Source organism: Podarcis erhardii (genome assembly GCF_964252035.2).
Source record: "Podarcis erhardii genome assembly, chromosome: 1".
Classification (NCBI taxonomy): Eukaryota; Metazoa; Chordata; class Lepidosauria; order Squamata; family Lacertidae; genus Podarcis; species Podarcis erhardii.
Window position 1 is genome coordinate 15,954,131 of NC_138497.1, and position 27,682 is coordinate 15,981,812.

Sequence of the window (27,682 nt, forward strand, 5' to 3'; positions counted from 1 at the left end):
AGCTGCTGGGAAGCAACTATAGGAGAGGGAAATCCCCAGGTCTGACCCAACAGCAATGCTCTTCTTATGCTCTTAAACCTGTGGCATGGCACCTCTGTGCATTTTGCTCACTGGCTGCCATGCTCCTCTTAATTCGGGGTGGGGAATCCGTGGCTCTCTAGATACTGTTGGATTCCAAGTTCCCATCCCCTCTAGGCAACCTGTTCAATAGCTAGGAATTAAGGGAGTTGGGAGTCCCAACAAGAGGTCCCTGGCCTTGATGGGGGACAAAAGCATCAGCACAGGACCGCCTCTCCTGGTATGCCCCGCGGAGGACCTTAAAGTCCACAAATGACAACACTTTGGAGGTCCCAAGTCACAAGATGGTAAGATTGGTCTCAACTAAGGCCAGGGCCTTTTCAGGACTGGCCCCGACTTGGTGGAACGCTCTGTCACAAGAGACTAGGGCCCTGCGGGACTTGACATCTTTCCGCAGGGCCTGCAAGGCAAAGCTGTTCCACCTGGACTTTGGTTTGGACTCAGTCTGACCCTTCTGTTTCCCTCCCCTCACGGTTTTGATCTATGGGCTACTTTTAAAATGAGGCTGCATTTTAAATTGCATTTTAACCTGTATTTTAAATTAGGTTCAACCCCCCCCCCCATTATGGTTTTATTGTAATTTTACTGGTGTTAGCTGCCCTGAGCCCAGCTCTGGCCGGGGAGGGCGGGTATAAATTATTATTATTATTATTATTATTATTATTATTATTATTATTATACAATGGGCAAAAGTAAAGTCAGCGGGAATTTTCAGTTGGTGCCATTTCTCCCTTTGGTGGGTTCAGTGTTGGCAAGGCCGCACCTGCCAAGTTTTCAACTCCTATCCTTCATTCCCCATTCCTTCGTGAGGCATTCATAATCCATGCGGAGCCTATAAATATTTTGTTCAGCTTTTCAAGAGATTCCATTAAGCACCGGGGTTCATTTTTCTCACTTCAACCCTTTTATAGCTGTAGCCAGTGCAGGGAAAATAAAAGCCCGGTGTAATGCAAGATATAAACGTAGTAAAATTAATTAGGAAAAGGGAGTATTTGCTTTACTTGATTTCTATTTGTTTGGGGTGAGGGGTTTATCCCACTTATCTGCGCATGGAACCAAAGCGCCATTAAGTGATTGGTATAAGCAAATGTAGAATGCGGCCAAACAAAAAAGGTTGCATTAACTTCCAGTGCAATTCTGCGCATGTTTACTCACAGGTTCAAGTGTATTTACTCACGGATAAGCACGCATAGGATTGAAGCTTTTGTTCATATTCATAAAGGGCATAAAATATTTGATGCTCTGGCCTCTAATTTCTGTTATGCTGGAACGGGATGCTTGGCCAAAGTATAGCCCCTAAATTTTTATTAATTAAATAATTGAGAGTAATTAAGAGTGGTGCAACAGGCATAAATCATCCAAATCGGACAACTGATAATTGGTTCAAGAGAAAAGGGAACAAGGCTACAAGTGTCTATTATTATTATTATTATTATTATTATTATTATTATTAATTTAGAAAGTGAGAGAAACCTGCCTTTTAAAAAATACGAATGCTGCTCAGTTAATCATGAGCGAAACCAATCAACACACAGCCTCTTCTATTGCACTGATTGGGAGAAAGGCAATTGGAATTCTGCACCATGGACCAATCAGTACATACTAGGAAAAGTCTGGGAGGAGCTTACATCTCCCTTGGCAACAGTTCACACCAGCTATTAGAGGAGGCCTGGGCCACATTCACACCATAAAGTGGTTTCATACTACTTCATACACTCAATGTCTTCCCCCAAAGAATCTTGGGAGTTGTAGTTTGTCAAGGGTGCTGACAGCTGCTGGGAGACCCCTACTCCTCTCCCAGAGCTACAGTTTCCCAAGTTCCCTGTGAAGGGGGACTTGATTGTTAAGCCACTCTGTAAAGTATAGCTCTAGGGGGCAAACAGGGGAGTCTCCTAGTAACTCCCAGCACCACAAACTACAGCTCCCAGAATTCTTTGGGGGAAGAAGCCATGACTATTCAAATCATAGTGCTTTAAATACGTGGGGTGAATACATGTGGCACTTAAAAGAATGGAACAATCCTTTTAAGACAAAGCATATTTGGGGAGCAAGTTGCCCAGGGGTTGCGATTATAAAATCATGAGTTGGATCATCTGGCCCAACCTCATGCAATGCAGGGAATTGAACCTGCAACCTTGGCATTCTCAGCACCACGCTCCAACCAACTGAGCTACTGGGTTATATCAGTTATATTATAACAATTTTCTTTCTTAAAATTGGGGGGGAAACCAATTTAACATTGGAACCTTGAAGATTTGCAGTACGGCATCAACTAGGCCAAATCTGTCACACAGTTCAGACTAGCTGTGATTTGGGGCGGGGGGGGGGGGGGTAGAGAAATATCTATTGTATAGGAATGGTATGGGCAGGAAAAACAAGTGCTATCCTAGTTGTATTCCTGGATTTGAGAGTATGGAAGATTGCTATATGAGTAAAAGTTGAAGTTGGGAAGGAAATCAAGTCACCAAGTATGCAAAAAAAAAGTAGTTTTTTTAAAAAAATAGTTGGCCAGTACAAAAATGTTCTCCAAACGAAACCCCCCCCCCCAAACCCCGCCAGAGTATAAAAAAAGGGTACAGAAACTGTGATTTATAGAAGTCTATAGTAGCATCTTGGGGGAAGAGACAGGAAGCTGGCAAACTGCACATTGTACCTTGCTGCACTGTAAATAGAAAGCCAAGATGAAATAATTCCGTTCTGAAACATGCTGCTCAGCTGACAGCTTGTTAATCAAGTCTCATCCCGATGCAAAACATCTCGTCCGAGCTATGAATCCTCCGGGGAGGCACAAAATTGAGACCGATGGCAGCTCCTTTCTTAAAATATGTATGGGATGATTAAAAATAAGCCTTGATTTGTCGCAGGGAAAGCGCTCGTACCTGCCGTTTGATGGAGACCAATTCCATATCCAGTTGCCTCAGCAAGGTGGTAGCAGCTGTCGCGTTGGCGGAGACTGCCTCCACATCTTCTTGAGAAAGGAACATTCCTTTGGGAGGTTTCCTCTTGGCTCTGTTCTTAGCTGCCTGGGTACTGTGCTTTTCCTTCTTCACCTGAGGAACTGTTTCCACCAGGGGAACCTGCAAAGTAGAAATCTGCCATACGTTAAGCCGGGATAATTCACTTCAAACTATAATCCACACATACAACTGTTTAAGAGGCCTACGAACCTGTAATTTGTCTGATTGTGGTGGCTGATCAGTGCAGCTGCCACATTACTGGCGCTAGGGCTGGGTGATATCTGGTTTTCAACTTTGTGATATACCACCATCGCAGAATAAAAAAGAAAGGTAAAGGACCCCTGACAGTTAAGTCCAGTCGCAGACCACTCTGGGGTTGCGGCGCTCATCTCGCTTTCAGGCCAAGGGAGCTGGCGTTTGTCCGCAGACAGTTTTTCGAGGTCATGTGGCCAGCACGACTAAGCCGCTTCTGGCACAATGGAACACCGAAGCCAGAGCAGCACATGGAAAGGCAGTTTAGCTTTCTGCCGGAGAGGTACCTATTTATCCACTTGCACTTTTTGGCATGCTTTCGAACTGCTAGGTTGCCAGGAGGATCATGGGGATTCAAACCCCCAACCTTCTGATCGGCAAACCCAAGAGGCTCAGTGGTTTAGACCACAGTGACACCCGTGTCCCACAATGTCTGAAATAAGGATGGAGCTATGTGGAGGCATTGGCTGGCTTTGCAGTTTTTCTCACATTGTGATTTTTGCATAGTGCACACACAAACACATCGTGATTCGCGATATATCACCAGGTTAAAAATTATGAAACCAGTATCATGATATGAACTTTAAACCCGTTTTGGAAAATGTATAGATATATCGCCCAGCCCTAACTGGCCCCACATGCAGGGACCAGCTTGTATAGACCAGCGACGCCATGTGATAGCCCCATATGTGTAAGGGGAGAGGCTAGAAACATAGGAAGTTCCCTTACACTAGTGTGACCAAATTGACCTGTCTAGTCAATACCTCAAGGACTGCCTCTCTCCATATGAACCAACCCTAACCCTGAGATCATCCTCTGAGGCCCTTCTTTGTGTGCCTCCTCCATGAGAGGTCTGAAGGGTGGTGATACAAAAACGGGTCTTCTCTGGGGTAGCTCCCCATTTGTGGAATGCTCTCCCCAGGGAAGTTCGCCTGGTGCCTTCACTGCATACATTTAGACGCCAGGCAAAACATTGGGCTGATTAACATCTGATATCCTTAAATGTGTTGTGGGAGAGAGGACTGTTCACTTTATTATATGTTTTGTGTTTTTTATGTTGTAGTGTCATACCTCGGGTTGCGCAATTTCGGGCTGCGCACTGTGCCGAACCCGGAAGTTACCGGAACGGGTTACTTCTGGGTTTCGGCACTTGCACACGCGCAGAAGCGCTAAATCACGCTTTGAGCATAAGCGCCGAATTACGACCCGCGCGTGCACAGACACGCCGCTGCGGGTGCGAATTCGGCGGGTTGTGAATGTGCTTCCCTCATGAATCACGTTCGCAAACAGAGAGCCCGCTGTATTTTTATGCCCTGAAGTTATAGACTGGCTGGATGGAGAGGAGTGTTAAGAGGAACCGGCCGGGGAACCCCTAGGGGAAGAAGAGTCAGAGCCAGGGGACTGGTGGTAGGACGACAGTGAGGGGTCAGAAGGAGAAGACCGGGAGGAGGAGGTGTAGGAAGCTGAAGAGGTAACAGGGTTTGGTGAGCAGGAAGATGCTATGGCAGAGAGCGGTTCAGATGTATGGACAATCTTGCCTTGCAAATTGTTTGGGATTAGCAGACCAGCCCCCAGCATGGTGGGGGAAATGTGGACTCCCTGGGAGGAACGACCATCATAGCACTACTGCAGCCACCACGAAGGCTGACATGGTTCTTACGGGTAACAAATTGGAACTCTGGGACTGCTTGACATACATACAATGGTGACCCCAGTGCTGTTAACCATGCTTGCACTGCATCTGTCAGAACAAGGCTGGCATCATTAACAATAACATGTAGATATGCAACTGCATCTCAGATTTTCCAGGAAGATGTATTTGCATTATTTAGGGAACAGTGGAACAGGGAATTAGAATGTACAATACGACCCGAACAATGGAAGATTGCTTTGGAATCTAGACAGAAAGTTTCTTTTGATTTAAAAATTGGGAGTTTCAGGTAAGCTGGACTCCATAACATCTCTACAAGAAGGTGCTGTCAAGCTCAGATATAGGATGAAAGTGCAATGTAGGAAATGCCTCGTTGAGTCATATAATGTGGGCCAGTGCAGCAAAAATATTTGTTTTGCGCTGAAGTTGCTATCTGTATTAATCCTGTATTGGAAAAATCCTTCATATTTGTGGGTGTTCGTGTACTTTTAAATTATTCCCCTGTAGTATGGGGACTAACAACAAGACAACAAAAATGGAATGTGTGAGTCCTTATGGTGACAAAGTGACTTACACTTAAGCCTGGAGGAATAAATACCATCTATTATGTAATGATCTGAAGACCTTAATGCCCTTGGACATTTGGATAGCATATATTGATCTATATGTGTAAATTAAGATGGATGCATAGATGCTGAGTGTTACTGTGAATGTGAATAGATGATCTGGGTTTTGTTCTGTTGTTGTTGTTGTTGTTTGGTTCCACCACCCCCACCCCCTTGTGTGCATTTTCTCTCTATTTTTTCTTTCTATAATTATTTTGCAATTAAAAAAAAAGATATGCATTGTATTTTACAGTTGCAAGCAAGGTAAGTGGGTAATAACAAGTTATGAGACTACTTTACAGGGGTTGAGTTGTGGAATTTATTGCTGGGACAAAGTTGTGATTAACTTGACACGGCTTCCTAGTATGTATTCATTATGTTTAGTATGTATCATGTATTACCTGTTATCATGCATTGTATTGTTCATTATTATGAACTGTTTAAATTTTTGTTATTGTATGGATGTTGTGTTATGCATTTAATATTGGCTTGTATCCAAGGTAGTGCTCAGTCAGTTCTTCCATTAGGGCCAGGTGATCTGTTTTCCCCTCCTTCCCTCACTGACAGCAAATCACACTAGCAAGTTGGAGTTCACTCTTTATTAGCAAAAACAGGATCCACACAAGGAGCGTCAGGCCTAATGAGGACAGCAACTCATCTCCGGCAGATTGCCTGGGCTGAGTCTTTGCTTTGTTGGAAGCTGCCTTGTGAGGGTTCAGCCCCAAAGGTATTTGTAAAATAAATACCCTTATAGAAGGTTGCTACTAGTTTTACCAGCTGGAGGAAAAGAATCCTGTCTCCGCTCCCCTCAGCACTTTCCAAGTGTGTCACTCAAAGCTACACAACGATTTCCACGCCACTCTTTCCAAAGCTAGGCCACCAATATGTCACTTTCATTCTTTGCCAGAAATAAAAGAAGACCTAGCTTGTTGAGTGGGTGGGAGAGAGAGAGAGAGAAGAGTAAAGTTTAAGTTTGAGATGTAATTTCCTGTGTGTCAGCCAGAGGGGAAGAAGCAGAAACTAATTTAAGACAAAACATGAGGGGTCAGATGATTGCAGACTAATCCTTAAAGCTCATTCATTTTTATATGCAGTACCGCAAAGCACTAAGATAAGGATTTTTGCATGGGTATGGAATCTGCCCTGCAAAAGAAAATAAAAGGTCTTCTGGGGACAAGGTAGGCAACAGAAAGAATGCATTTTCAAAACACGAATCTGGGATATTGTTTTGCGTTTCAAAGCACTTGGATTTGCTTGCAGCTCCAGTACAGATTTCTCTCTCTAAAAAACTCATTGTTTTGCTTCTCTCCCAGTTCCTTACAGATAAGGAAGTATACACAGCAGAATGTGAAAGGGTCTTCTAAAATATTTGTGCTACCACCGTTACTTCTTCCTTTCCTTATTTGAAGACTGCTAGGTATGAAGTAAGGGATGCGGGTGGCGCTGTGGTCTAAACCACAGAACCTACGGCTTGCTGATCGGAAGGTCGGCAGTTCGAATCCCCGCGACGGGCTGAGCTCCCGTTGTTCGGTCCCAGCTCCTGCCCACCTAGCAGTTCAAAAGCACGTCAAAGTGCAAGTAGATAAATAGGTACCGCTCCGGCGGGGAGGTAGAGGGTGTTTCCGTGCGCTGCTCTGGTTCGCCAGAAGCGGCTTAGTCATGCTGGCCACATGACCCGGAAGCTGTATGCCGGCTCCCTCGGCCAATAAAGCGAGATGAGCGCTGCAACCCCAGAGTCGGCCACGACTGGACCTAATGGTCAGGGGTCCCTTTACCCCTCTTTTTAGCAATTAAGTGTCATGAAGTGTTCGCAACTGGACCTAAGGTCAGAGGTCCCCCTTTACCTTTAGGTATGAAGTAGTCGTGCTGCTCTCTCCTAGTCTGAGGGAATAAACCAGGGGTCGGCAACCTAAGCATGGGCCACAAGCAGCCCACGGGGGTCATTTAACCAGCCCACGAGCCGCCCCTGAACCGAGCCACCCGCAGAAATCAGGCGCACGATCCGACCCACGGAGGGATCTCTGCTGGAGTGAACTGGCCCAGGTGAGGTAAACCTTGCCGACCCCTGGAATAAACCTTCCCTGAGCAGGCAACACACCTTGTTCTAAGGATGGGGTGCAGCAAAGGGGTTGAGTGTCAGGTCTCATCTCCAGGTTATCTTGGAGAGCTGCTACCAGTCAGTGTAGACAATACTGAACTAGATGCTCCAATGGTCAGGCAGCTAAGCACCTATGATGGCTGGTGCCTCCTCAGATAGGGAGGAGGCTGTGTAGGCTGACAGCTGTGATCTGCATTAGCCAGAGCTGAGTGAAATAGCTATCACAGAGGGCAACAGTCACATGCACCAGAATAGCAGCACATTATATTTTACATGTTTTTGTTACCTCGTGGTTCAAACCAAGAGCATCCCATAGCTTCGTTTGCATCTCTGCCTCTGTTCCCCTTCCTCACCCCTCCTCTTTTTCTGCGTAGTCATAACTATGTTTTTACCACAATGTGCAGTAATTGTTCGCTCTAGTCACCCTTGGCTTGCAAGCCAGAGATTGAAACCAGTTTTTAATCTTGATTTTCAATCTCTGCTTTGAAAGCAAACTTTGGCTGGCTTTAAATGATGGTTATGCCAGTCTGGGCACCACGACCCAAGTTTCGTGATCACTAACAAGGAAAGGAAGGGGGTGTTAGTGTGGGGTAATTCAGAGATGCTGACAGAGAAGCAATTGGAAGGGGGGGCCTCTGCAGTTTGTGTGCCTCTGGATCTCAGCCCCCCTCCCTCGCAGTTGTTCGTCAGCTATTAATGATTCCTTTGTTCTGGCAGGCTTTTGTTCATATGCGGGGAGCTAATGTTCTTATGCTTGGTTTCTACTGCTGATCTTGTCTCCTTGGCTGATTGTTTCATATTGATGAGGTTTTTTTGTTTAATGAAATTGTCCATTTTAAATGCAAGCAACCCCGAGCGGTGCCTTTGCACCAGGAGGGCAGCATACTTCAACAAATTAATAAAAGTAAAATAATAGGCCCCTCCCTCCCCCCCAAAAACACTGTGATGGAGGAGCACACCCTACAATTTACATTCAAAGTTGAAAAATACTTCTTCACACAGATAACCATGGGCACAGATTGTTCACTTCTGAACTAGAGACAGAAAACAAGGCCGCATAAATATTCTGTTGGGAGCCACCCAAAGTGGCTGGGAAAACTGAGTCAGATGCGTGGCATATAATTAATAAAGTTGTTGTTGCTGTGTTTGCAGTTATGTAAATAACTGTTGTTAGATGCCTTGAGCATGGTTTTAGCTATGGAAAGGCAGCCTACAAATAACATGATGATGATTTGCACTATGTTTGGGGAGAAAGCCATTTCTGCTTCTTTGCTTCCACACATTCCAGCGCAATTGGGACACTGTGACCCCATCCGTCTTCCCAAGCGCTCTCTGTGTGCCAGGGGGCTCAAGGGAACAGAGATAGGCCACAACAAATAATGGCCGGCAAGCATAAGTCAACATCTGTGGGCAGTGGCACCATCCAGCAGAGACACCACCATCGACACATTTTAGGTTAAGCTTTTTGGAACACGCGGCGCAGCTAACAATCCCTTAATGTGTGTGGGGTGTGTGGAACCTTTTCCCACCAAGGGCCACATTCCACCTTAGGTGACCTCCCTGGGGTCGCATGCCACAGATGGACGGGGCCAGAGGCAAAAGTGGGCGGGGCAATGGTTCTAATTTTGGTACTGTAGGCCACAACCTAGCCAGGCAAATGTCAGGAGGTTACCACACCCCAACCGTTACATTTTTCCATTCTCCATAAAGGTAAAGGGACCCCTGACCGTTGGGTCCAGTCGTGACAGACTCTGGGGTTGCGGCGCTCATCTCGCTTTATTGGCCGAGGGAGCCAGCGTACAGCTTCCAGGTCATGTGGCCAGCATGACTAAGCCGCTTCTGGCGAACCAGAGCAGCGCACGGAAACGCCGTTTACCTTCCCGCCGGAGCGGTACCTATTTATCTACTTGCACTTTTTTGCTCTCGAACTGCTAGGTGGGCAGGAGCTGGGACTGAACAACGGGAGCTCACCCCCTCGCGGGGATTCGAACCGCCGACCTTCTGACCAGCAAGTCCTAGGCTCTGTGGTTTAACCCACAGCGCCACCTGCGTCCCTATTTCCCTTCTCCATGCAGGCAAACAAAATGCATTGTCTTCCAGGGCAGGTTCTAGTCAGGCAAAAGCACTTGAGGAGGGTGTAAAAAGGTTTGGCTTGAAGAGACTCCCAAGGGCTGGATAAGAGCGCTATTCAGCCTGAGCTTCTATTTACAGTAGCAGAAGAAATAAATTATATTTATTTATTTTTCACTGCTCCACAGAACATCTGAAGGATGAAGCAGGGACTTTATTTTATTTTTTTTTAAAAAAAAGGAACAATGGGATTTGCTGATCAAAGGATTAAAGGAATACACAAGCAACGAGGGGAAAGGGGCAGAGATTTCACTTTGTTAACAAGCTTTAAGAAAACCAATTGTGACATGTACATTGTGCAGAGGACCCTTATATAATTTCTCCCACTCTCATATTAATTTTTAATACCATTTAACCAAATGATAAAGCGGCGTACTCCGAGTTCATCCAGTTTTTAATTAAATAGGGAGGGAGGGGAGGAGGGAGAAGAGAAACCTGGCCATGTCATTTCCAGAAAAATATGACAAGTGAAGGGAGAATGGGGAGAGATGTACGTCCTCTCACAGATTAATCTCGCAGGATAATTTTGGATTGCATCAGCCGAGGGACTACAGATATGCAGGCTGATTAACTCTGTGCTGCCAGTTCTGACTGACAACTTCCATCTTTGCTCTATTCAAGGTGGTCACCTTGGCGGTGAACCCAGGTAGAACCAATGCAATTATCCCTCACTAAGAGTCCCTGCAGCTCAATAATCTAGAAGGCCAGGGATAGGGAATCTCGAGGCTATGGGCAGATTGTGGCCCTCTAGAGGTTTCCATCTGGCCCTTGGAATCCTTCTGAAGACACATTGCACACCGAGTTTGCTCTGTGCCATTCTCAACTACTTTGGCCTGGCTGGAATGTGTCCTTGAACTATGATGGTGCCTCCTGCTTCCCTAAATGATGTGATGGGGAGCAAAAAAAAAACAAAAAAAAAAACAAAAAAACCCTCACTTTTACAAGGCTGGTGCATTTATTTTTCAAGTAACAGTGGTATCTAATAATCTGCCCACCTTTGCCTCTGATGCCACCCACCCTGGCATGCCGTCCCTGGAAAGTTAGCTATAAGAGATCTGTTCCTCAGACTGAAAGGGTTTCCCCACGCTGCAGCAGACCTTAATAGTGCCTCCATTTTAAAGGCATGTTCTAGGATTTAATCCCAGGAGATGAAATGGGACAACTAAGCCCCCATATCTTATCCAATTTTGCAGTGGTCCTCTGCAGCGCTGAGAATGAGGAAAGGAGTATAAACGCTCAAATGCACCCAGGGGCACTACTGCCCTACACTGGGGTGGTGGTGGGGGTGGGACAGATGAACCTTGGGGGGGATGCCCTCTTCCAACTCTACATTTCTATGGTTCTTCACCAGGTCTCTGTCAAACAGGTCAAAACAGTAGTGGAGGGGGCAAATTTGAAGGTGTGGGGGGGGAGTAAGGGGGGGTGTCTGTGGAAGAGAGAGATGCCAGAGAAAAGGTAGCAGGTGGGAGAAGAGTCGAGAGAGTCCCTCCTGCTGCAAATAAATACAGAAGAGGAAAACTCTGGTTCTAAACCTCCACTGCCTTGCGGGACATCTTCGGGAGAAGAAAAGGCTAAGGAGTAAACCAGGGGTCGGCAACGTGTGGCCCATGGGCCAGATGTGGCCCACGAAGACCGTTTTACCGGCCCACAAGCTGCCCCTGAACTGAGCCACCCACTTGGCGAATCCTCCATGCGCTGCGCTAAAATGGTACAGCGTGGTGCGGGGACTCACCGAGCGCGCCGGTAATCACGTCTGCACACGCACAGATACCAGAAATTGCATTTGTGCATGTGCAGATGCTGAAATTCGCTTGGGCGCAGGAGCAATTTTCAACATCTGGGCACGTGCAGAAGCGATTTCAGGCGTCGTGCTGCGTCAGTCCGGCCCATGGACGATCTCCATGGGAGTGATCCAGCCCATGGCCGGTAAACCTGGCTGACCCCTGGAGTAAACCTTACACAAATCTGGAGTGGAGTCCCTAAGGCGGTTGGATGGCGCCTTGTAAGCCTCCTTCCTGCTACTCCTGCAGCCCAGCTAGTGCCAAACGTAATTCTCTGCTTTCCTTTGGACCACATCAGCGAGGCTGAGGAGGGGGCCTTCCTATCTGGGCAGCCCGGGACCTCCATACACACTGCCCAGGCTTGCATCCTAGGGAGACCACTTCAGTGCTGCTACCACAGTGGTTTGACTTCACCCCTGGAGGCGGACTCCGTTGTCTCTCAAGACAGGTGCCCAACGACTGTGGCAATAGAGAGAGCGCACAGCCATTGTGACTAGTAGTACTCTCATTGTACCCCACAATGCACTGCAGCTGCTGGGCAGTGACCGAGGCACCAAGAACAGTGTCTGCTGCCAAACACCTGGTTTCCCTTCTCAGACCTGAAGAATGCACACACGTACTCAATGCACACACACACACAAGCACACAATACTCTTATGTATTCTTAAGAGGCAGCGTGTCCTTGTGCCCGCAGAGCGACTGGATGCGCGTTGGCAATTCTGGAGGGGCGAGGTGAGTACAAGGGAGTACGAAGGCAGAGATTAGCTCTACTACAGCGTGATAAACAAGGGTGTGTAATCCAACGCACACTGCTTGGCTGCAAAGGGGACCTGAACTCAAACATTGCAGCCATCTGCTTCCTTTTGGAAAGCACAGCAGACACAAATTAACTTTGACTTTCAGCATGCACGGCTACGTCCACCGTTCTTGGCTTTGCAGCGGGGAGCCAGTGGCAATAAAAGGCTTTGGGGGGTGAGGGGGAAGCACAGCCAAAGCCAACATTTGTCATAAGCAAAGCCTGTCAAAGGGATTTCAAAACTTTTAGCTAATTATACACCGATCCTAAAACATCCATCCGACAAAGAGACAGTTGTGGCCTTGGTAGTGCCAGAAAACAATGCCAATTAAAAATAAAAAAATAAAAGCGAGAGTGGGATATTTTTATTGGTCTTGCAAACCACACCCATCTGCTTTTACATAAGTCACACCATTGGTTCATTGAGCCCAGCATTCCCTGCACTGACCAGGGTTTCAGGAGAGAAAAAGTCCTACAAGTTCAGATTGGCAAGTGAAATTTGTGTGCTTTCAAGTGTTGGTTCAAGGGAAAAATAGGCATTTTTAGAAAGGAGAATTCCCTGGATGCCAAAATCCAGGTTTGGGACAAGTTGTCTTTGGTGAGAGAACCCCAGCAAAGATTTAAGATAACAAAACATGCAGAAAAGTAAAGCGCGGAAAATATAGGCTGTCAGACCTTTAAAATATGCCCTTATGAGATCTAAAATTTGCCCCTTCCCCAGTATAGAAAAAAGACCGCACCTTTGGTAAGTTTAAAATAGTTTACTTACAAACTCTCCAAAGGTCAGATTCATACAGCATTCAGAAAAATTGCACAGGCAGCAAAACTTGGTTAGTTACAGTGGTAAAAGTTCCTAAATTATTGGTACAGGAACTAAGGAGGCATGTTAGAGCCATGCAGCTAAGTTTAGCCAGCTTAGCCTCTTCATACACTGAGCTTCTCAGATAGACCGGGGAAGAACAATGCCTTGATTACCTAGTCTCTTCCAAAGAGAGCTAAGCCTAGCAGGACATCTTACTCTATGGTTTTAACCCATTCATACATTCATTAGACTTAAGCATGTTGGTTATATGAGGCAGGTTATCCCATAATTTGTTTATGTCTTCTGGACCTCTGCTTTGGGGTCAGGTTGTTCCTGACCCTGGTCTGAAAGATTTGGATTACGAATGCTAATATTGTGAAGGGGTAGGGTGGAAAGAGCTTGTTCAAAGACCTGTGACGGCACTTGCGGTACTAACATCAAAGAGCTGCTCATCACCTCAGAAACACAATACACACCTCAAGCTTCCTGGATTGGGGATTTGGCAGGCAGGCAATTTTAACAGAATTTAAACTGCATTAAATTTGTGCTTAATTATCACTCAATGTCACAGTAAACTCCCAAAGTGGGAGCTCCCTCCAGCAGCACTTCATTAGGTGTTATTGGATAAATTCATCCATCTGTCACTTAAGAATTTAAAAAAAATGATTGCAAAAATTATGAAAGGGGTTCTGTCAAAAAGGAACACAAGGGCACGGGAAACATACCTGCTTCCAGAATTCAACATTTGAAAGACAGTCCATGCAACGGTCTGCTGATTTATGCATTACATTATATTTATAGTCTACGTTTTCTCCAAGGAGCTCCAGGAAGTGAAAACGGTTCTCCCAATCCACTTTCCTCTTCACAACACACCTGAGCGGGGGTCTGTTATACTGAGAGGTATTAATTGATTCAAGGTCACCCACAAGTTGCACGACAAAATGGGGATTTAAGCCTGGGTCTAACCCCAGGCCAAGTCTGGCAAAGGAAGTTAGATCATTTATTTGTCTAGCTTAGTACTGCTGACATTGATCAGATACAGCTCCCCGATGTCTCAGAGTCTTTCCCAACCATGTGTCATGGACGCAGAGGAGTGGTGGGAGGCACCGGCTGGGGAACCCCCAAGGGAAAAAGCCTGAGAGCCTGGGGATTCGTGGTGGTCTGAAGGAGAAGACTGGGGAGGAGGAGTTGTTGTAAGCTGAAGAGGCAACAGGATTTAGTGAGCTGGGAGAGTCTGTGGCAGAGAGCAGTCCGGACACGGAGGCAGAAGCGGAGGCTGGAAAGGAGGCCAAGAGGCAGAGATGAGTCCGGCTGGGGAAGAAGCCAGGGTGGCTCCCCCTCCTGCTGAGATGAGCTTCCTCACCCCACCCGACACGAAGAAGCTTCCTCATCCCTGCACAATGCCACACTGGCACATTGCTTCCTGACCCACAGCAATGCACGTTATGCACAAAAATGTGGTTGCCGCCTTTGTCCTTTGGCTGCTTGCATGCCGTTCCCAGTAATGTGTGTAAGCTTTCACTCACACAGGTATAATGACTCACATGGTTATGTCCCTTGCAAGTCCCCAGACCACTAACGGAACAGTGTGTCTAGCGTGGGTTGCAACCACTGCAAGGCGCTCTGCTTGTGGTGGTGCTCACGTGGCCTTCTCAGTGGTGGCCCTCAGACTTTAGAACGCCCTCCCTGGGGAAGTACAACAGTTCCTTTCATTGCTGGGCTTCAGGTGCCAGCTAAAGGCTTATTTATTCAACTAGCCTTTGGGGAACCTAGTTCCCCAAATCTTCGTGCGTGTTCAACTGTAGTTTTGGAAGGCTGAGTTTTTAAGACATTAATGGTGTCGTGAATCAGTTTGTGTTGATGGGTTTTAATTATACTGCGTGCTGCTCTGGGCTGCCAATTGGGTGGAAGATTGGTTTTTAAAAAATAAATCAAAACAAACAAACAATATGGCGGAAATTGGATAATCTACCAGCAGCTGCACCAGATTGCAGGAAGTACATTGTTGTATGCAACGCAGATTAAGTGTCATCTGTGCAGTTGCTGTCTCAACAGTGAAGAAGTGTTTAATCTGCCCTACTACAACTAAGGAACTGTTCTTTAAGGGGGAGACCTCTAGTAGTTGAAGGTTGAGGACTGTTTCCTTGACAGTGGATTTGTCCAATTGGTTACTTCCACCATAGGGTAATTATTATCAATTGCACCATGGAGGAATCCAATGACCCATGTGTTGGGACCATGCACCAAGACAAAACTCTGCATGGAGCCTACTATTAGACAAGGTCAGAAAATTTCATTCATGGTGCAAGACAAACAGTTCAAATGCAACCAGTACAACCGTGGGTGGGCAAAGGATTGCCGCCGATATTCATCTTTACAGACACTTGTCTTAATAATTTAGTAATCACGCTGGCCTCTCAAAGCCATTATGAGGTTGAGATAAAAGCAAGAACACCAGTGGTGGACACCAACCGCTACCTGCTCCAATGTAACCCCAATTTACAGATGTCTCTGGCCCTCATGACAAGCAGATGAAGTTTGAAAACAGGGTGAGAAGGTGCTGAATGAAAGAACGCAGTAAAGATGGCATCCAGATTAAAGCAATGATGCCAAGTTCCCAGTTGCAGAGCTTCCTCTGAACAGTAGATTAGTTTGCCACACGCACTCCTAACGTACAATTTAGCTATGGGCTTCCAGCTGATGATTTAATTCCAATCATCTTCAATGCTGAATGTATTGTTGACAGGTGCCTTTGGCACTAATCAAGATAGCAGCCACGTACGATGTGGCAGTCTTGGAGTTTGCAGAATGATGTTTGCCCCCAAGACGTTAAGGGATGTGTCACGATTTGGTTTTGCATCCAGCCCTGCTCCAGTTCGAGCAAATAAGATGATCGTTTTGTGCCATCCGGTTGCCAAGAGCAGTGATGTTTTACTGGGCCAAGGAAGCATTTTTAAAAAAACAGCTGTCTTAGGCTGCTGTGCTACAATTTAAAGAGAAGGAATATATAATCTCCCCTCTTCCAAACTCCTCCAGGGAATTTTGGTATTAAAACATTGTTATTCACTCAGATGTTTTAAAATTTTATATTTAATGCAGCCTGGCGAAAGGGTGAACTGGACGCCTGCCCATCGCATTGCTGCTGTCTATTCTTTCGCAGCTTTAACGTAATTGCTTATTCTACATAATCCTGAGTCTGATTAACCACAAAAGTGACTTAATAGACTGTATGAGCATAAGGTACAAAAGTACTACGTTCCAAGTATGACAAATTCCCGAGATAAGCAGTGATAAAGGGGATCAAAGCTCAAAGCGCTTCTTAAAATTTAGCATCACCAACACTCCCCGACAAGACAGCTATATATGTGGCAAAGCCGTGCACCTAGGTGGTCTATCAAACATTTATAGCCCACCAACCACAAAAGGGAGGTCCACAAGGGGCGTGAGAATCTTCCTGTTTTTGCTGTGTGTCTGCCTGGTGGTGAGGAGCAAGAACGAGGGAGTCCAGTGGCCGGCAGGTGGCATTTAGCTGGATAAACCAAGATGGACCAGCCCAATTCACTGAGGAAAGCATTCCTTCCTATGAATCTCCCAACTCACAAGCTAGAATCCTGAACACTCAAAGAAAGTTGTACTGGACATAGATGTTCTAACATGGTTTGGGCTCAAGTTTCAGATTGCAGTTCTAGCTGCTACATGTCCTTGATTATGCACATGACAACACAGATGGTATGCATGGCATGGGGGAAGACCAGTGCTTTACTTCTGGGGGGACACATACCCCTAAACATTTTGTGAATCTAACGGGAGAAGAAACAAAAATTTTTAAAAGTTTTGTTTCTTCTCTAGCACGGTGAACTGTCAGTTCCGTTGTTACCCCCGATGGCGGCCTCATTTCCTGTCACTGTGTTTCCTGAGTCTCAAACGGAAGAGAGCGTTTAATGTGTGAAGTAGGAATTGGAATCTAGCATGGTGATTGGTCAGTTTCGTTGTTACCACCCCCGATGGCGGCCTCATTTCCTTTCCCAGTGTCTCCTGAGTTTCCGACAGAAGCAAGCGTTTAATGTGTGAAGAAGTGTGGAATGTGGATGTGTGGTGTTTTTCTGATGAATGTTTGGCCTCATTGAAGGGAAGTATTTCAAAATTAGTAGGAAGACGTTAGTGCACACAACCACATGCCAATGTGGAAGTTACTGTGAGCTGTCAGTTGTGTAATATGAGGTAATGCATGTTCTTTGTATTTTTGCCCATTTACTGTCTTTATTTTTCCCAATTTGAACTATAAAATGGTGATTTTCTTGAGTCAAAATGAGAGTACTCCTAAATGTTGGTTTTTTTAAAGGAAAAAAGCACTGGGGAAGGCTTTCTTCACCTCTCTCATCACGCTAGAAGTCATGGACATCCTAGTGAAGCTGAATATTGAAAGATTAAGAACAGATAAAATAAAGGGCTTTTCTCGGTCAGGGGGCAGGAGGGGAAGCTGTGAAACTCCCAGACATTCCTGAACTACAAATACCATCAGCCACAGCAAACATGACCAACAGTCAAGGATATTGGGAGTTGCAGTTCAGCAACATGTGAAGGGCTAAAGGTGACTTAGGATAGAGAGGTGAGCCGAGTTAATAAAAAATGACCCCAACAGCAAGCAAACAGTTGAGGCTAAAAGAATCAGAGGCACAAACTTCTAGAACAGACTTGTAACTAACCTGTGTTTTTATATTACCTCCCACATAAGCTAAGGCACTTAGAACTGAATCCTTACTTTAAAAAAAACAACACCTAGATGAAGAAACCACAAATAAACTACCTAGCATTGTTTTAAGCAATTCCACAGGCCATTTCTCCCCTCCCTACCTTAAATGTACTAAAGCATTATTAGGGGAAATACCTCTTTTTTGTTCTCCTTGTTTTGTTCAACCTCGATATCAATAGGGTTAGTTCCATTTGCTTCTTCTATTTCATCCTCGCTAGAAAACAAAAGAGGAAGAAAGTGCCACATTAATTTTCTGTAAACACCAGACAGATCACTTAAAAAAAATACACTGTGCAGGTTCTAATACAACAAAATATAATCAAAAAGAGAATGCAAGAATCTTATAAGGAACATCCAGGGGAGATGCTCAAACTAAGGAAACAATCACACTATCACCTAAATAAGTATTAATGTGACCTGTATTTAGAGAGACAGGTCATTCTTATATTTTAAGAGACCATCTCACAAGAACTACTGAAGCAAACACAGGCTTTTTTTGCGTGCGAGCTACCAATCCATTACATGTTAGAAGAACTATAACAAAAGCCACTTCACTGAAAGGTCTACAGCACTTGCGATTACTTATACCTGACACCAGGTTTCCAAACCTTAGAAGCAAGTAGTTGCTTTTAAGCTATCTGTTTCCTTTTATTTGTTTTAAATCATTATATATTATGGTTTGGGATTATTTGCTTTGTAAGCTGCCACGGCAGTTTCATATTATGTCTTTTTGGAAGGGGAGCGATAAATACATAAAAAATAGCCCTGAACCCTTTGCGTTTGTTTTTTAAAAAATTCATGGGTCAAATCCATCATTGCTGCTCCAATAGTGCAGCACACTTCTGCTTGAACAACAGAATCTTTCCCACCTCTCCCCCATCAGCCCTCTGCAAAATCAACCCAAGAAGGTTGATGCACATTCCAGGCAAAGTCTAAGAGCACATGGGAGATGATAAGAAGGGGAGGATCCCATGGAACTCTGTGTGTGCAGTGTTGGTGACAACCCCATGTTAGCCCAAGCCCAGATGGAGCAAACCAACTGGCAGAGGATCCTATGCACGAGAACATGAAAACAGCCTGCTGGATAAAGCCAATGGCTCATGTATTCCAGCATCCTATTCTCACAGTGGCCAACCCGATGCCTGTGGGAAACTAAGGAGCAGGACATGATACGTCAGAGAACAAGAGTCTCCCTTCCTGCGGTTCCCAGCAACTGGTATTCAGAAGCATTGCTTCCTTCAACTGTGCGGGCAGAGCATAGCCATCGGATGCCCGTGAGTTCCAGTGTTATGAGACAGCCAGAGAAACCTCCTTTCTCTATCCACTTCCTCCATACCATGTGCTGTGGTCTAAACCACTGAGCCTCTTGGGCTTGCTGATCAGAAGGTCGGCGGTTCGAATCCAAGTAACGGGGTGAGCTGCCGTTGCTCTGTCCCAGCTCCTGACATCCTAGCAGTTCAAAAGCACACCAGTGCAAGGAGATGATGATGATAATAAATTAAATAAATGAATGAATGAATGAATGAATGAATATATATATATATATATATATATATATATATATATATATATAATTTATACCCCGCCCTCCCCAGCCAAGACTGGGCTCAGGGCGGCTAACACCAGATATAAAAACAATTGATCAAAATACAACTTAAAAACAAGAATAAAATACAACATTAAGATGCAGCCTCATTTCAGTAGAAACTCAAATCAAAAACTTTTTGGGGGTGAAAACATCTAATCTTCACCAAGGCCAACTATCCAGACTGGTCCTACGTGGGCCAGAAAAAAGCCAGGGAAGTCTCCAAATAGGAGTTCCATTACAGAGGGAGAAAGGAAAGAGGAAAGAGGGGAAGGGGATCAAGTTGATTTCAAACCAAAGGCCAGGCGGAACAACTCTTGTCTTACAGGCCCTGTGGAAAGAAATCAGATCCTGCAGGGCCCTGGTCTCATGAGACAGAGCGTTCCACCAGGCCGGAACCAGTGTTGAAAAGGCCCTGTCTCTGGTTGAGGCTAATCTGACCTCCTTAGGGCCCGGGACCTCTAGGGCAGTTTCCCAACCTTGGGTCTCCAGCTGTTTTCGGACTACAATTCCCATCATTCCTGACCACTGGAGGATGGGATTTGTAGTCCAAGATCAGCTGGCGAACCAAGGTTGGGAAACACTGCTCTAGGGTGTTGCTATTTATGGACCTTAAGGTCCTCCGCAGGGCCGGGAGAGGCGGTCCCGTAGATACGAGGGTCCTAGGCCATGAAGGGCTTTAAAGGTCAAAACCTTTAAATAAATAGGTACCGCTCTGGCGGGAAGGTAAACGGCATTTCCGTGCGCTCTGGTTTTCGTCACGGTGTTCCGTTGTGCCAGAAGCGGCTTAGTCATGCTGGCCACATGACCCAGAAAACTGTCTGTGGACAAACGCTGGCTCCCTCGGCCTGAAAGTGAGATGAGCGCCGCGACCCCAGAGTCGCCTTTGACTGGACTCTAAGAATCCAGGGGTCCTTTACGTTTAACCATGCCGTGCATTATTTTACAAACTTCTATCCTCTAAACTAAAAAGTCTGAAAGGTTGCAACTTTTCTTTGTGAGGGAGTTGCTCCATTTCCCTGATCATTTTGGTAGCCCTTTAACAAACTACTACAATATCCTTTGCCAGGCGAGGAGACCGGAACTGTACACAATACTCCAGTTGCACCATAGATTTGTACAACAGCATTATGATACCGGCAGTTTTATTTTCAATTCTTTTCCTGATTATTCCCAGTATGGAAACTGCCTTTTCCAGAAGCAATTCCCACTGAGTTCAATGGGCCTTACTCCCAGGTAAGTGAATATAGAGTTGCAGCCCAAATGGGGCTGCACACAGATTTTCTTGTTTGCTAAATCATATGGTATCTTTCTTTTCTTTTTTTAAAAAAAGGAAGGAAGGAACCACAGGTGACAGATTTTTCCCTGCCAGGCACAAAACAGCATATGCTCTGCAATCTGTGTACGTGTTTGTTTTAATTCCTGGCTGAGTGAAAACACGTTCTTGTCAATAACAAAAGAATAAACAACGGACATCAAACTGGAACAATATTGATTGTCATGGAACAGGCAGCATAAGGGCGTTGGGGAAAACCAATCAATCATTTTATTTGTATGCCGCCTTTCTAAAGTTAAAACTTGCATGGTGACTTGCAACGTGAAAAATTACATGGCTACAAACATAACAGAAGTAGTCATAAGCAATAAACAAAACATAAAAGTCACACAGCCAAATCATACAATTTCCACACAAATCCTAAGATCCAAAATAAAGATACATAAAATTAACAGCAGCAACAACAACATACACCTCTGCAACAAAACACCTTAAACAATACTACAGCCCAAGGGTCTGTCCAGCAGCTTCAGCTTTTGTAGCTGGAGTCAGTCCGGGCCCTGCCCTCCCAGGCCAGGTGGGAAAACGAATGTAAGATCTTGCAAGCACTCACAGCTCTAAGAGATTCCTTTAGATCTTTAACCAATCCCACACTGAAGTAACAAGGTGCCTAATAATGACTTTAAATAAACCCTCCCCAGTTAATAATAATAATAATAATAATAATAATAATAATAATGATAATAATAATAATAGTAATAAAAACAGATCACTATTTTGTATATTAGCAAAGTATTTCAAAGTCATCTGTCACCACTATCTACAATACCAGCCATGCAGGCCAATATTTTATATTCTGGGACATGTGGGTGATAGCTAACATTAGCCATACTCAAGAGTAGAACTTGTATCCATTGATTTCAATGGGCCTTATCACCCAATGAGAGTACAGTGGTACCTCAGGTTAAGTACTTAATTCGTTCCGGGGGTCTGTACTTAACCTGAAACTGTTCTTAACCTAAAGCACCACTTTAGCTAATGGGGCCTCCTGCGGCTGTGCTGCTGGAGCACGATTTCTGTTCTCATCCTGAAGCAAAGTTCTTAACCTGAAGCACTATTTCTGGGTTAACGGAGTCTGTAACCTGAAGCGTATGTAACCTGAAGCGTATGTAACCCAAGGTACCGCTGTACCCCACACTGGGTGGGGTATAAATAATAAAATTATTATCATTACTATTACCATTACTACTACTACTATCAGTGATAAGCTGTCACACGGGGCCTGCAGACTCAGTGGATTTTTTGTTTGTTTGTTTGTTTATATTCACTTACATACTGCTTAATCAACAGTAACCTCTAAGCAGTTTATATAAAACAATATAAAATATACAAGGAAATAATACATCAAATCAAATCAAAGTTTGTTCAGTTTAGCTATGGGGGAGATCTACTACCCAGGCGCAGATCTACTATGAAACTAATTAAGCTTAAGCTTCCAAGCCCCTAATCCCGGGGGGGCCCCAGAAGCGACTTTAGCCCATATTGCTTTTAAAAAATGGGTTTAGTAGATTAGTTTTTTTGTTGTATATATTTAAACAACCCCAAAGTCTGAGAGTCAGTAGCACAGATGCTGTATAGGTGGAGCGTCATGGTAAATTGGCTGTTTTGCTGAAGAGCGCTTTAATTCTTTAGGCATATTGCCTCTAGAAAATGACATTTTCGTCTGAAACTGTACGTGCATGTTGTTAGGAAAACCAGAAAAAAGAGTACTTTGTAAAACATGCTTCATGTAATACGAGATGATCCGGCACAGCAATTCTAATCAAAATCCGAGATGTAGTAGTAATTATTTTATTTTTTTAATGTGTTGACCTGTCGTGGAACAACCCCATTGAAGAAGATAACAGTGGTTACCCAGACTTCGTTGCTGGTTGTGAAGGGCTCAAACTTCAGGGTCCCTTGCCAACAAAGGTCCGTATAGTAAAAGCTATGGTTTTCCCAGTAGTGATGTAAGGAAGTGAGAGCTGGACCATAAAGAAGGCTGATCGCCGAAGGAAAATTGATGCCTTTGAATTATGGTGCTGGAGGAGACTCTTGAGAGTCCCATGGACTACAAGAAGATCAAACCTATCCATTCTGAAGGAAATCAGCCCTGAGTGCTCACTGGAAGGACAGATTGTGAAGCTGAGACTCCAATACTTTGGCCACCTCATGAGAAGAGAAAACTCCCTGGAAAAGACCCTGATGTTGGGAAAGATGGAGGGAACAAGGAGAAGGGGATGACAGAGGACGAGATGGTTGGACAGTGTTCTCGAAGCTACCAGCATGAGTTTGACCAAACTGCAGGAGGCCGTGGAAGACAGGAGTGCCTGGCGTGCTCTGGTCCATGGGATCGCGAAGAGTCGGACACGACTAAACGACTAAGCAACAACAACAACAACAAACATGTAGGTCCTCTGAGTAAGACTAATTTGTACCAAGACTAAGGACACCTGCTGTCTCATGTGCATAATCAAAGAAATGCAGCCACAAGAACTAGAGGAAGCAGCCACTGCAAGGACAATGGCACATGGACACATGGTACCCAGTCAGATTCCACCTATCTCAGTACTGTTTAGACTGGCCAGTAGTGGCCCACCACAATTCCTTCCCATCCCTACCTGGAGGTGCCAGGAATCAAACCTTCTGCTTGAACCTGGAGTTGTCAGGGATTGTACTCTTTCCCCTTCTGGAGCTCAGCAAGAAAGGGATGGAGCAAAGGGTCAGAGGGCTAGTAGGAGGGAAGCAGAAGCCCCAATCTGGCTCATGGATCACCTACTGAGCAAAGGGAAGAGGCAATGGCAGAATACCGCCAGGTGTGTTCCAGGGGAAGGTGGGCTGGAGTCGGAGGCCAGCGATTTGTGGGGAACTGCACTGGCCAGGAGGCAAGAGGCAGAGGCAGAGGAAGCTTCCGAGCTGGAGGGTGGAGCTCAGGATGGGTTGGAAGAAGAGGAGGAAGAGGCAGGTCAAGCAAGTGAAGGGCCAAGTGCTTCCCCACTCCTGCACCACTGTCTCCCAGAACCAGGAGCGGAGTGAAAAGGGAGGAGCAGAGGCAGCTTCCACACAGGCTCAGTCTCCGGCTGCATGCGTGCAGCCCGTCGAGGGATGGTACACAAGCTAGTGGAGGGGAATGGTCCCCTGCTGCTGCAACTGCTTCATAAGAGTGCAGACAGGGAACAGCTGCCTAGATTGGTTTGTGTAGGTACCCAGAGTTGTAGAAGCATCTGTAAGTGTTATCTTTGAGAACAAGGAGAAAGGAACCGCAACTTAGAGGCAGAGTTCATGCTTTGCATACAGGAAGGTCCTGGCTTCCATCCCTGGCATCCTCAGTTTAAAAGACCAGGAAGCACGTGATGGGAAAGATCCTGCTTGAAATCCTTGAGTCAGGCTAGCCCAGGCTTCCTCAACCTCGGCCCTCCAGATGTTTTTAGCCTACAACTCCCATGAACCCTAGCTAGCAGGACCAGTGGTCAGGGATGATGGGAATTGTAGTCTCAAAAACATCTGGAGGGCCGAGGTTGAGGAAGCCTGGGCTAGACAATACTGGGTTAGATCATAGGGAATCCGTAGTCCTCCACATGTTGTTGGAAGCTGGAGTCCGAGAACATCTGGAAGGAGATCTCCCTGGGCTTCTTGCATGAATAGCCCCAACCCGGCACAGAGCATCTTCCCATGGGTCTAACTGCTGCTTTAATATGCAAGCTATATCATAGCAATTACTTTGAAAGAGAGAGATTAATATGCACTGTTTATAAAGTGCCTCAACTGCTAGGCACTGCACAGTTAATTATTTTGAAATAAACAAACCCAGCCTGCAGGCTTGCTATCTTTAAAAAAGAAAAGAAAAAAAGACAACGCCATGTGGGAAAGGGACACGAGCAAGGGAACATAAAAGGAAAAGAGGACATGTCTAGCAACAAGCTGTTAACCAGAACTGCAGTTTTTGTCTCCAGAATACACCTCCCTCTCGATTTCCGGGTTGAACTGGAAGGGTTGGCTACACTTGTGAACCTCCCAGGGGTAGCTCAGAGGGCAGGGGTTTCTCAAAAACGTAGCCCATGGACCACCAGTGGGTCTGCAAATTTTGCTCAGGTTGTCCACGGTGCGCCTGTGGATTTGTGGCTGACTACAGGAGACGGCACTTCCATTGCATTAAAACAGTGGTATTGATTTTTTAATTTGTGTCTGCATTGCTTCTTTTATTGTTATTTTATTGTGTTACAATCTGTACTCTACGTAATATGGTAAAATATAAACGGTAAAAGCAGCAATGAAATTACAATTAAAACCACACAGCACCTTGTAGAGCACATTACAATTGCTGCAACGGGCATGAAAAGCCATTCCGAGGTCTGCCAAGACCCTCGACAATTTTCAAGTGGTCCGCGGGGGCAACAATTTTGGGAGCCACTGATGAAGGGCAGCATCAATCCTGAGCACGATGGATCACTAATCTAACCTATCATGTTTTGATCCTTCAATAATTCCAATCAGATGCTGGACCACCGTTCACAGTGATGCTCACCTGTGACTTAGCATTGCTGTACAGGATGCTACTGAAGAGGCTTGTGCTGTGTAGGAAGGACAACAGCAAAGACAACAGCAAAGAACTTATTGGCTCCACTTTTAATATATGCGTAGGCTTCAGATCCAATGAAACTGGCACACCTTTCCAACAACCCATGAAATTAAAAAAAGATATTGCAGAAGCCCATATGACATACATTGCTGTTTTCTTTCCCAAACTCTTTTAGAATTCCTTCCACGCAGCCCAGACTTTGCACCTGTTTACTGCGGAACACTTTTGTTATTATTTTCTGACTCTGTGGTTTTCACAAATCGAGGCAAAAATAATTTTAATAACCCAACGCAGGAATCGTTGAGGGGGCACCAATTCAGGCAACCTTAACTAATGTGCTATCTTGCAAATACACCATCGCTTGTACAAGCTTTCTAATATGTTGTATACAATTAAATGAAGAGAACGAGACACACACACACACACACACACACACACACCTCCTCCCCTGTTTCTCTCTCACGCTTTAAGAATCTGTTGCTACCGTTTGGCTAGGCAAACTTAACTTCAAATCTGTGCAGACAGCAACTGTACAGGGTTTCAGACACGGGTCTGGACAAGTCAAGGGCTGAACCTGGGACCATCAGCTTTTTCAGAGTCACACGACTGAGTCCGTCTAGTTCAGCACCATCTAAGTCAGTGGTTGACAGGAGCAGTAAACCACACTAAGAAAGCTGGAGTTAACTCTTTATTAGCAAAACAGGATCTGCGCAGGAGTGTCAGGCCTAATGAGCACAACTACTCATCTTCTGAAGGTCTTGCCCTGTGAAATAGTTGCTAAGACTGAGTCCCCACCTGTCCACAGCTGCTCAAATCCCCTCCTCTCCAGGGCTTTTCCCAAGCAATCAGAGACTGCACCTCCATGAGGTCAACCTCTCCTCTAACCTTTTCATGCCTCCTCTGGTTCTGGGAGACCAGTGGGAAGGGAAGCTTGTTGAAGCAGGAGAGGGAGACACCCCTTCCTCTTCACCAGTCAGACTCATCCCTGCCTCTTAGCCTTCCTCCTCCCCTGCTTCAGCTTCTGCCTCTAATTCTAGACTTCTCTCTACCATGGACTTTCCCAACTCGCTACGCCCTGTTACTTCTTCAGCTTCCGACACCTCCTCTTCCCAGTCTTCTCCCTCTGCCCACTCATTGTCATCCCACCACCAACCCCTGGGCTCTGAGCCTTCTTCCCTTGGGAGTTCCACAGCTGGCTCCTCCCACCGTTCCTCTGCGCCCAACCAGCCCATGACATCCGTAGACAACATGGTGCCTTTCTGATGCTGCTGGACTACAGCTCCCATCATCCCTTGCAACTAGCCATAAGGGATGATGGGATTTGGGAGTCAGTCCAACTATCTCTGGGCGGCACCACATTGCTTACCTCTGTTCTACAACGATAGACAGCATCTCCCCAGGGCTTCAGTCATAGGTCTCTTCCAGCCCTACTTGGGAGATGCCAGGGATTGAATTTGAGACCTACAAAGCAGACGCTGGACCACGGAGATCTATCGCCTTCCTTTTTATTCTCTCTTAACTGTGGAAAGATCGTCGCTGGCGATAATAAACTGAAGTGGTGGATAAAATTACGTTCGCTGCATGTGTTTTTATTGTTCTGCTTTATTGAACGCAGCAGCCCTGGGAATATTTATACAAAAGGGCAATGTACAAACTAACAAACAAAATAAAACGTAATGTGTGAAGGGGGCTACCTGGGTGGCTTTTTATTTCCCAGTGCACCTGCTTAAGGCGGAGGAAGAATGCATGTATTTGCTTCTGCATCCACCTTTGCGGCTTGCATTTGTTGGATAAAACAATACCTTTGACTCTCAAGAATTCCCAGGCCAGCAAGCAATACAAGCACAGTAACAAAAATATAAAGTATGCAGTGCAAGAAAGACAATCACTCTCACACACACTAAACAGCGTACACATGCACACACACAAACAATTGAGAACAATAACCACAGCCCTACTCAACCATTTAAAAAGATGAAATTCAGGAAGTTCACTTAAAAGCCTGGAAAAATAAAAGAAAACCTTCGCCTTGCGCCTAAGTGACATGGGTGTAGACACCAGGTGAGTGAAGCCTTTACATTAAAGACCTAGATGGACTAACAGCATGACTCAAAATAAGCCAGTTCCTAGCAATTTTCCGATTACTATTTTGCTTGCTCTGGTTCCAGTGCTAAGAGCAAGGCATGTTGGAAAATCATGTGAAGCAAGTCTACTACACATGCCTGCTCCCTTCAGTTTAGTTGCAATAGTTGTAAGTCATTGGTGTTGATGAAAGCAAGCACCAACCCAGGGCTCAGGAA

At 45.4% G+C, this 27,682-nt stretch overlaps 1 protein-coding gene across 2 annotated transcripts in view; it reads right to left on the reverse strand.

Moving 5' to 3' along the window:
• The window catches only part of RCOR1 (REST corepressor 1), a 149,110-nt gene that overhangs the window by 15,044 nt on the left and 106,384 nt on the right, over window positions 1–27,682 (reverse strand). The window contains exons 7-8 of one of the 2 annotated variants that reach the window (XM_081863225.1): window positions 18,039–18,117; window positions 2,958–3,155 (exon numbers count right to left, since the gene is read on the reverse strand). In XM_081863225.1, coding sequence (XP_081719351.1) covers window positions 2,958–3,155; window positions 18,039–18,117 — 277 coding nt within the window. Of the gene's footprint in view, window positions 1–2,957; window positions 3,171–18,038; window positions 18,118–27,682 lie in introns of both variants that reach the window. The other variant, XM_081863224.1, reaches the window with a different exon arrangement.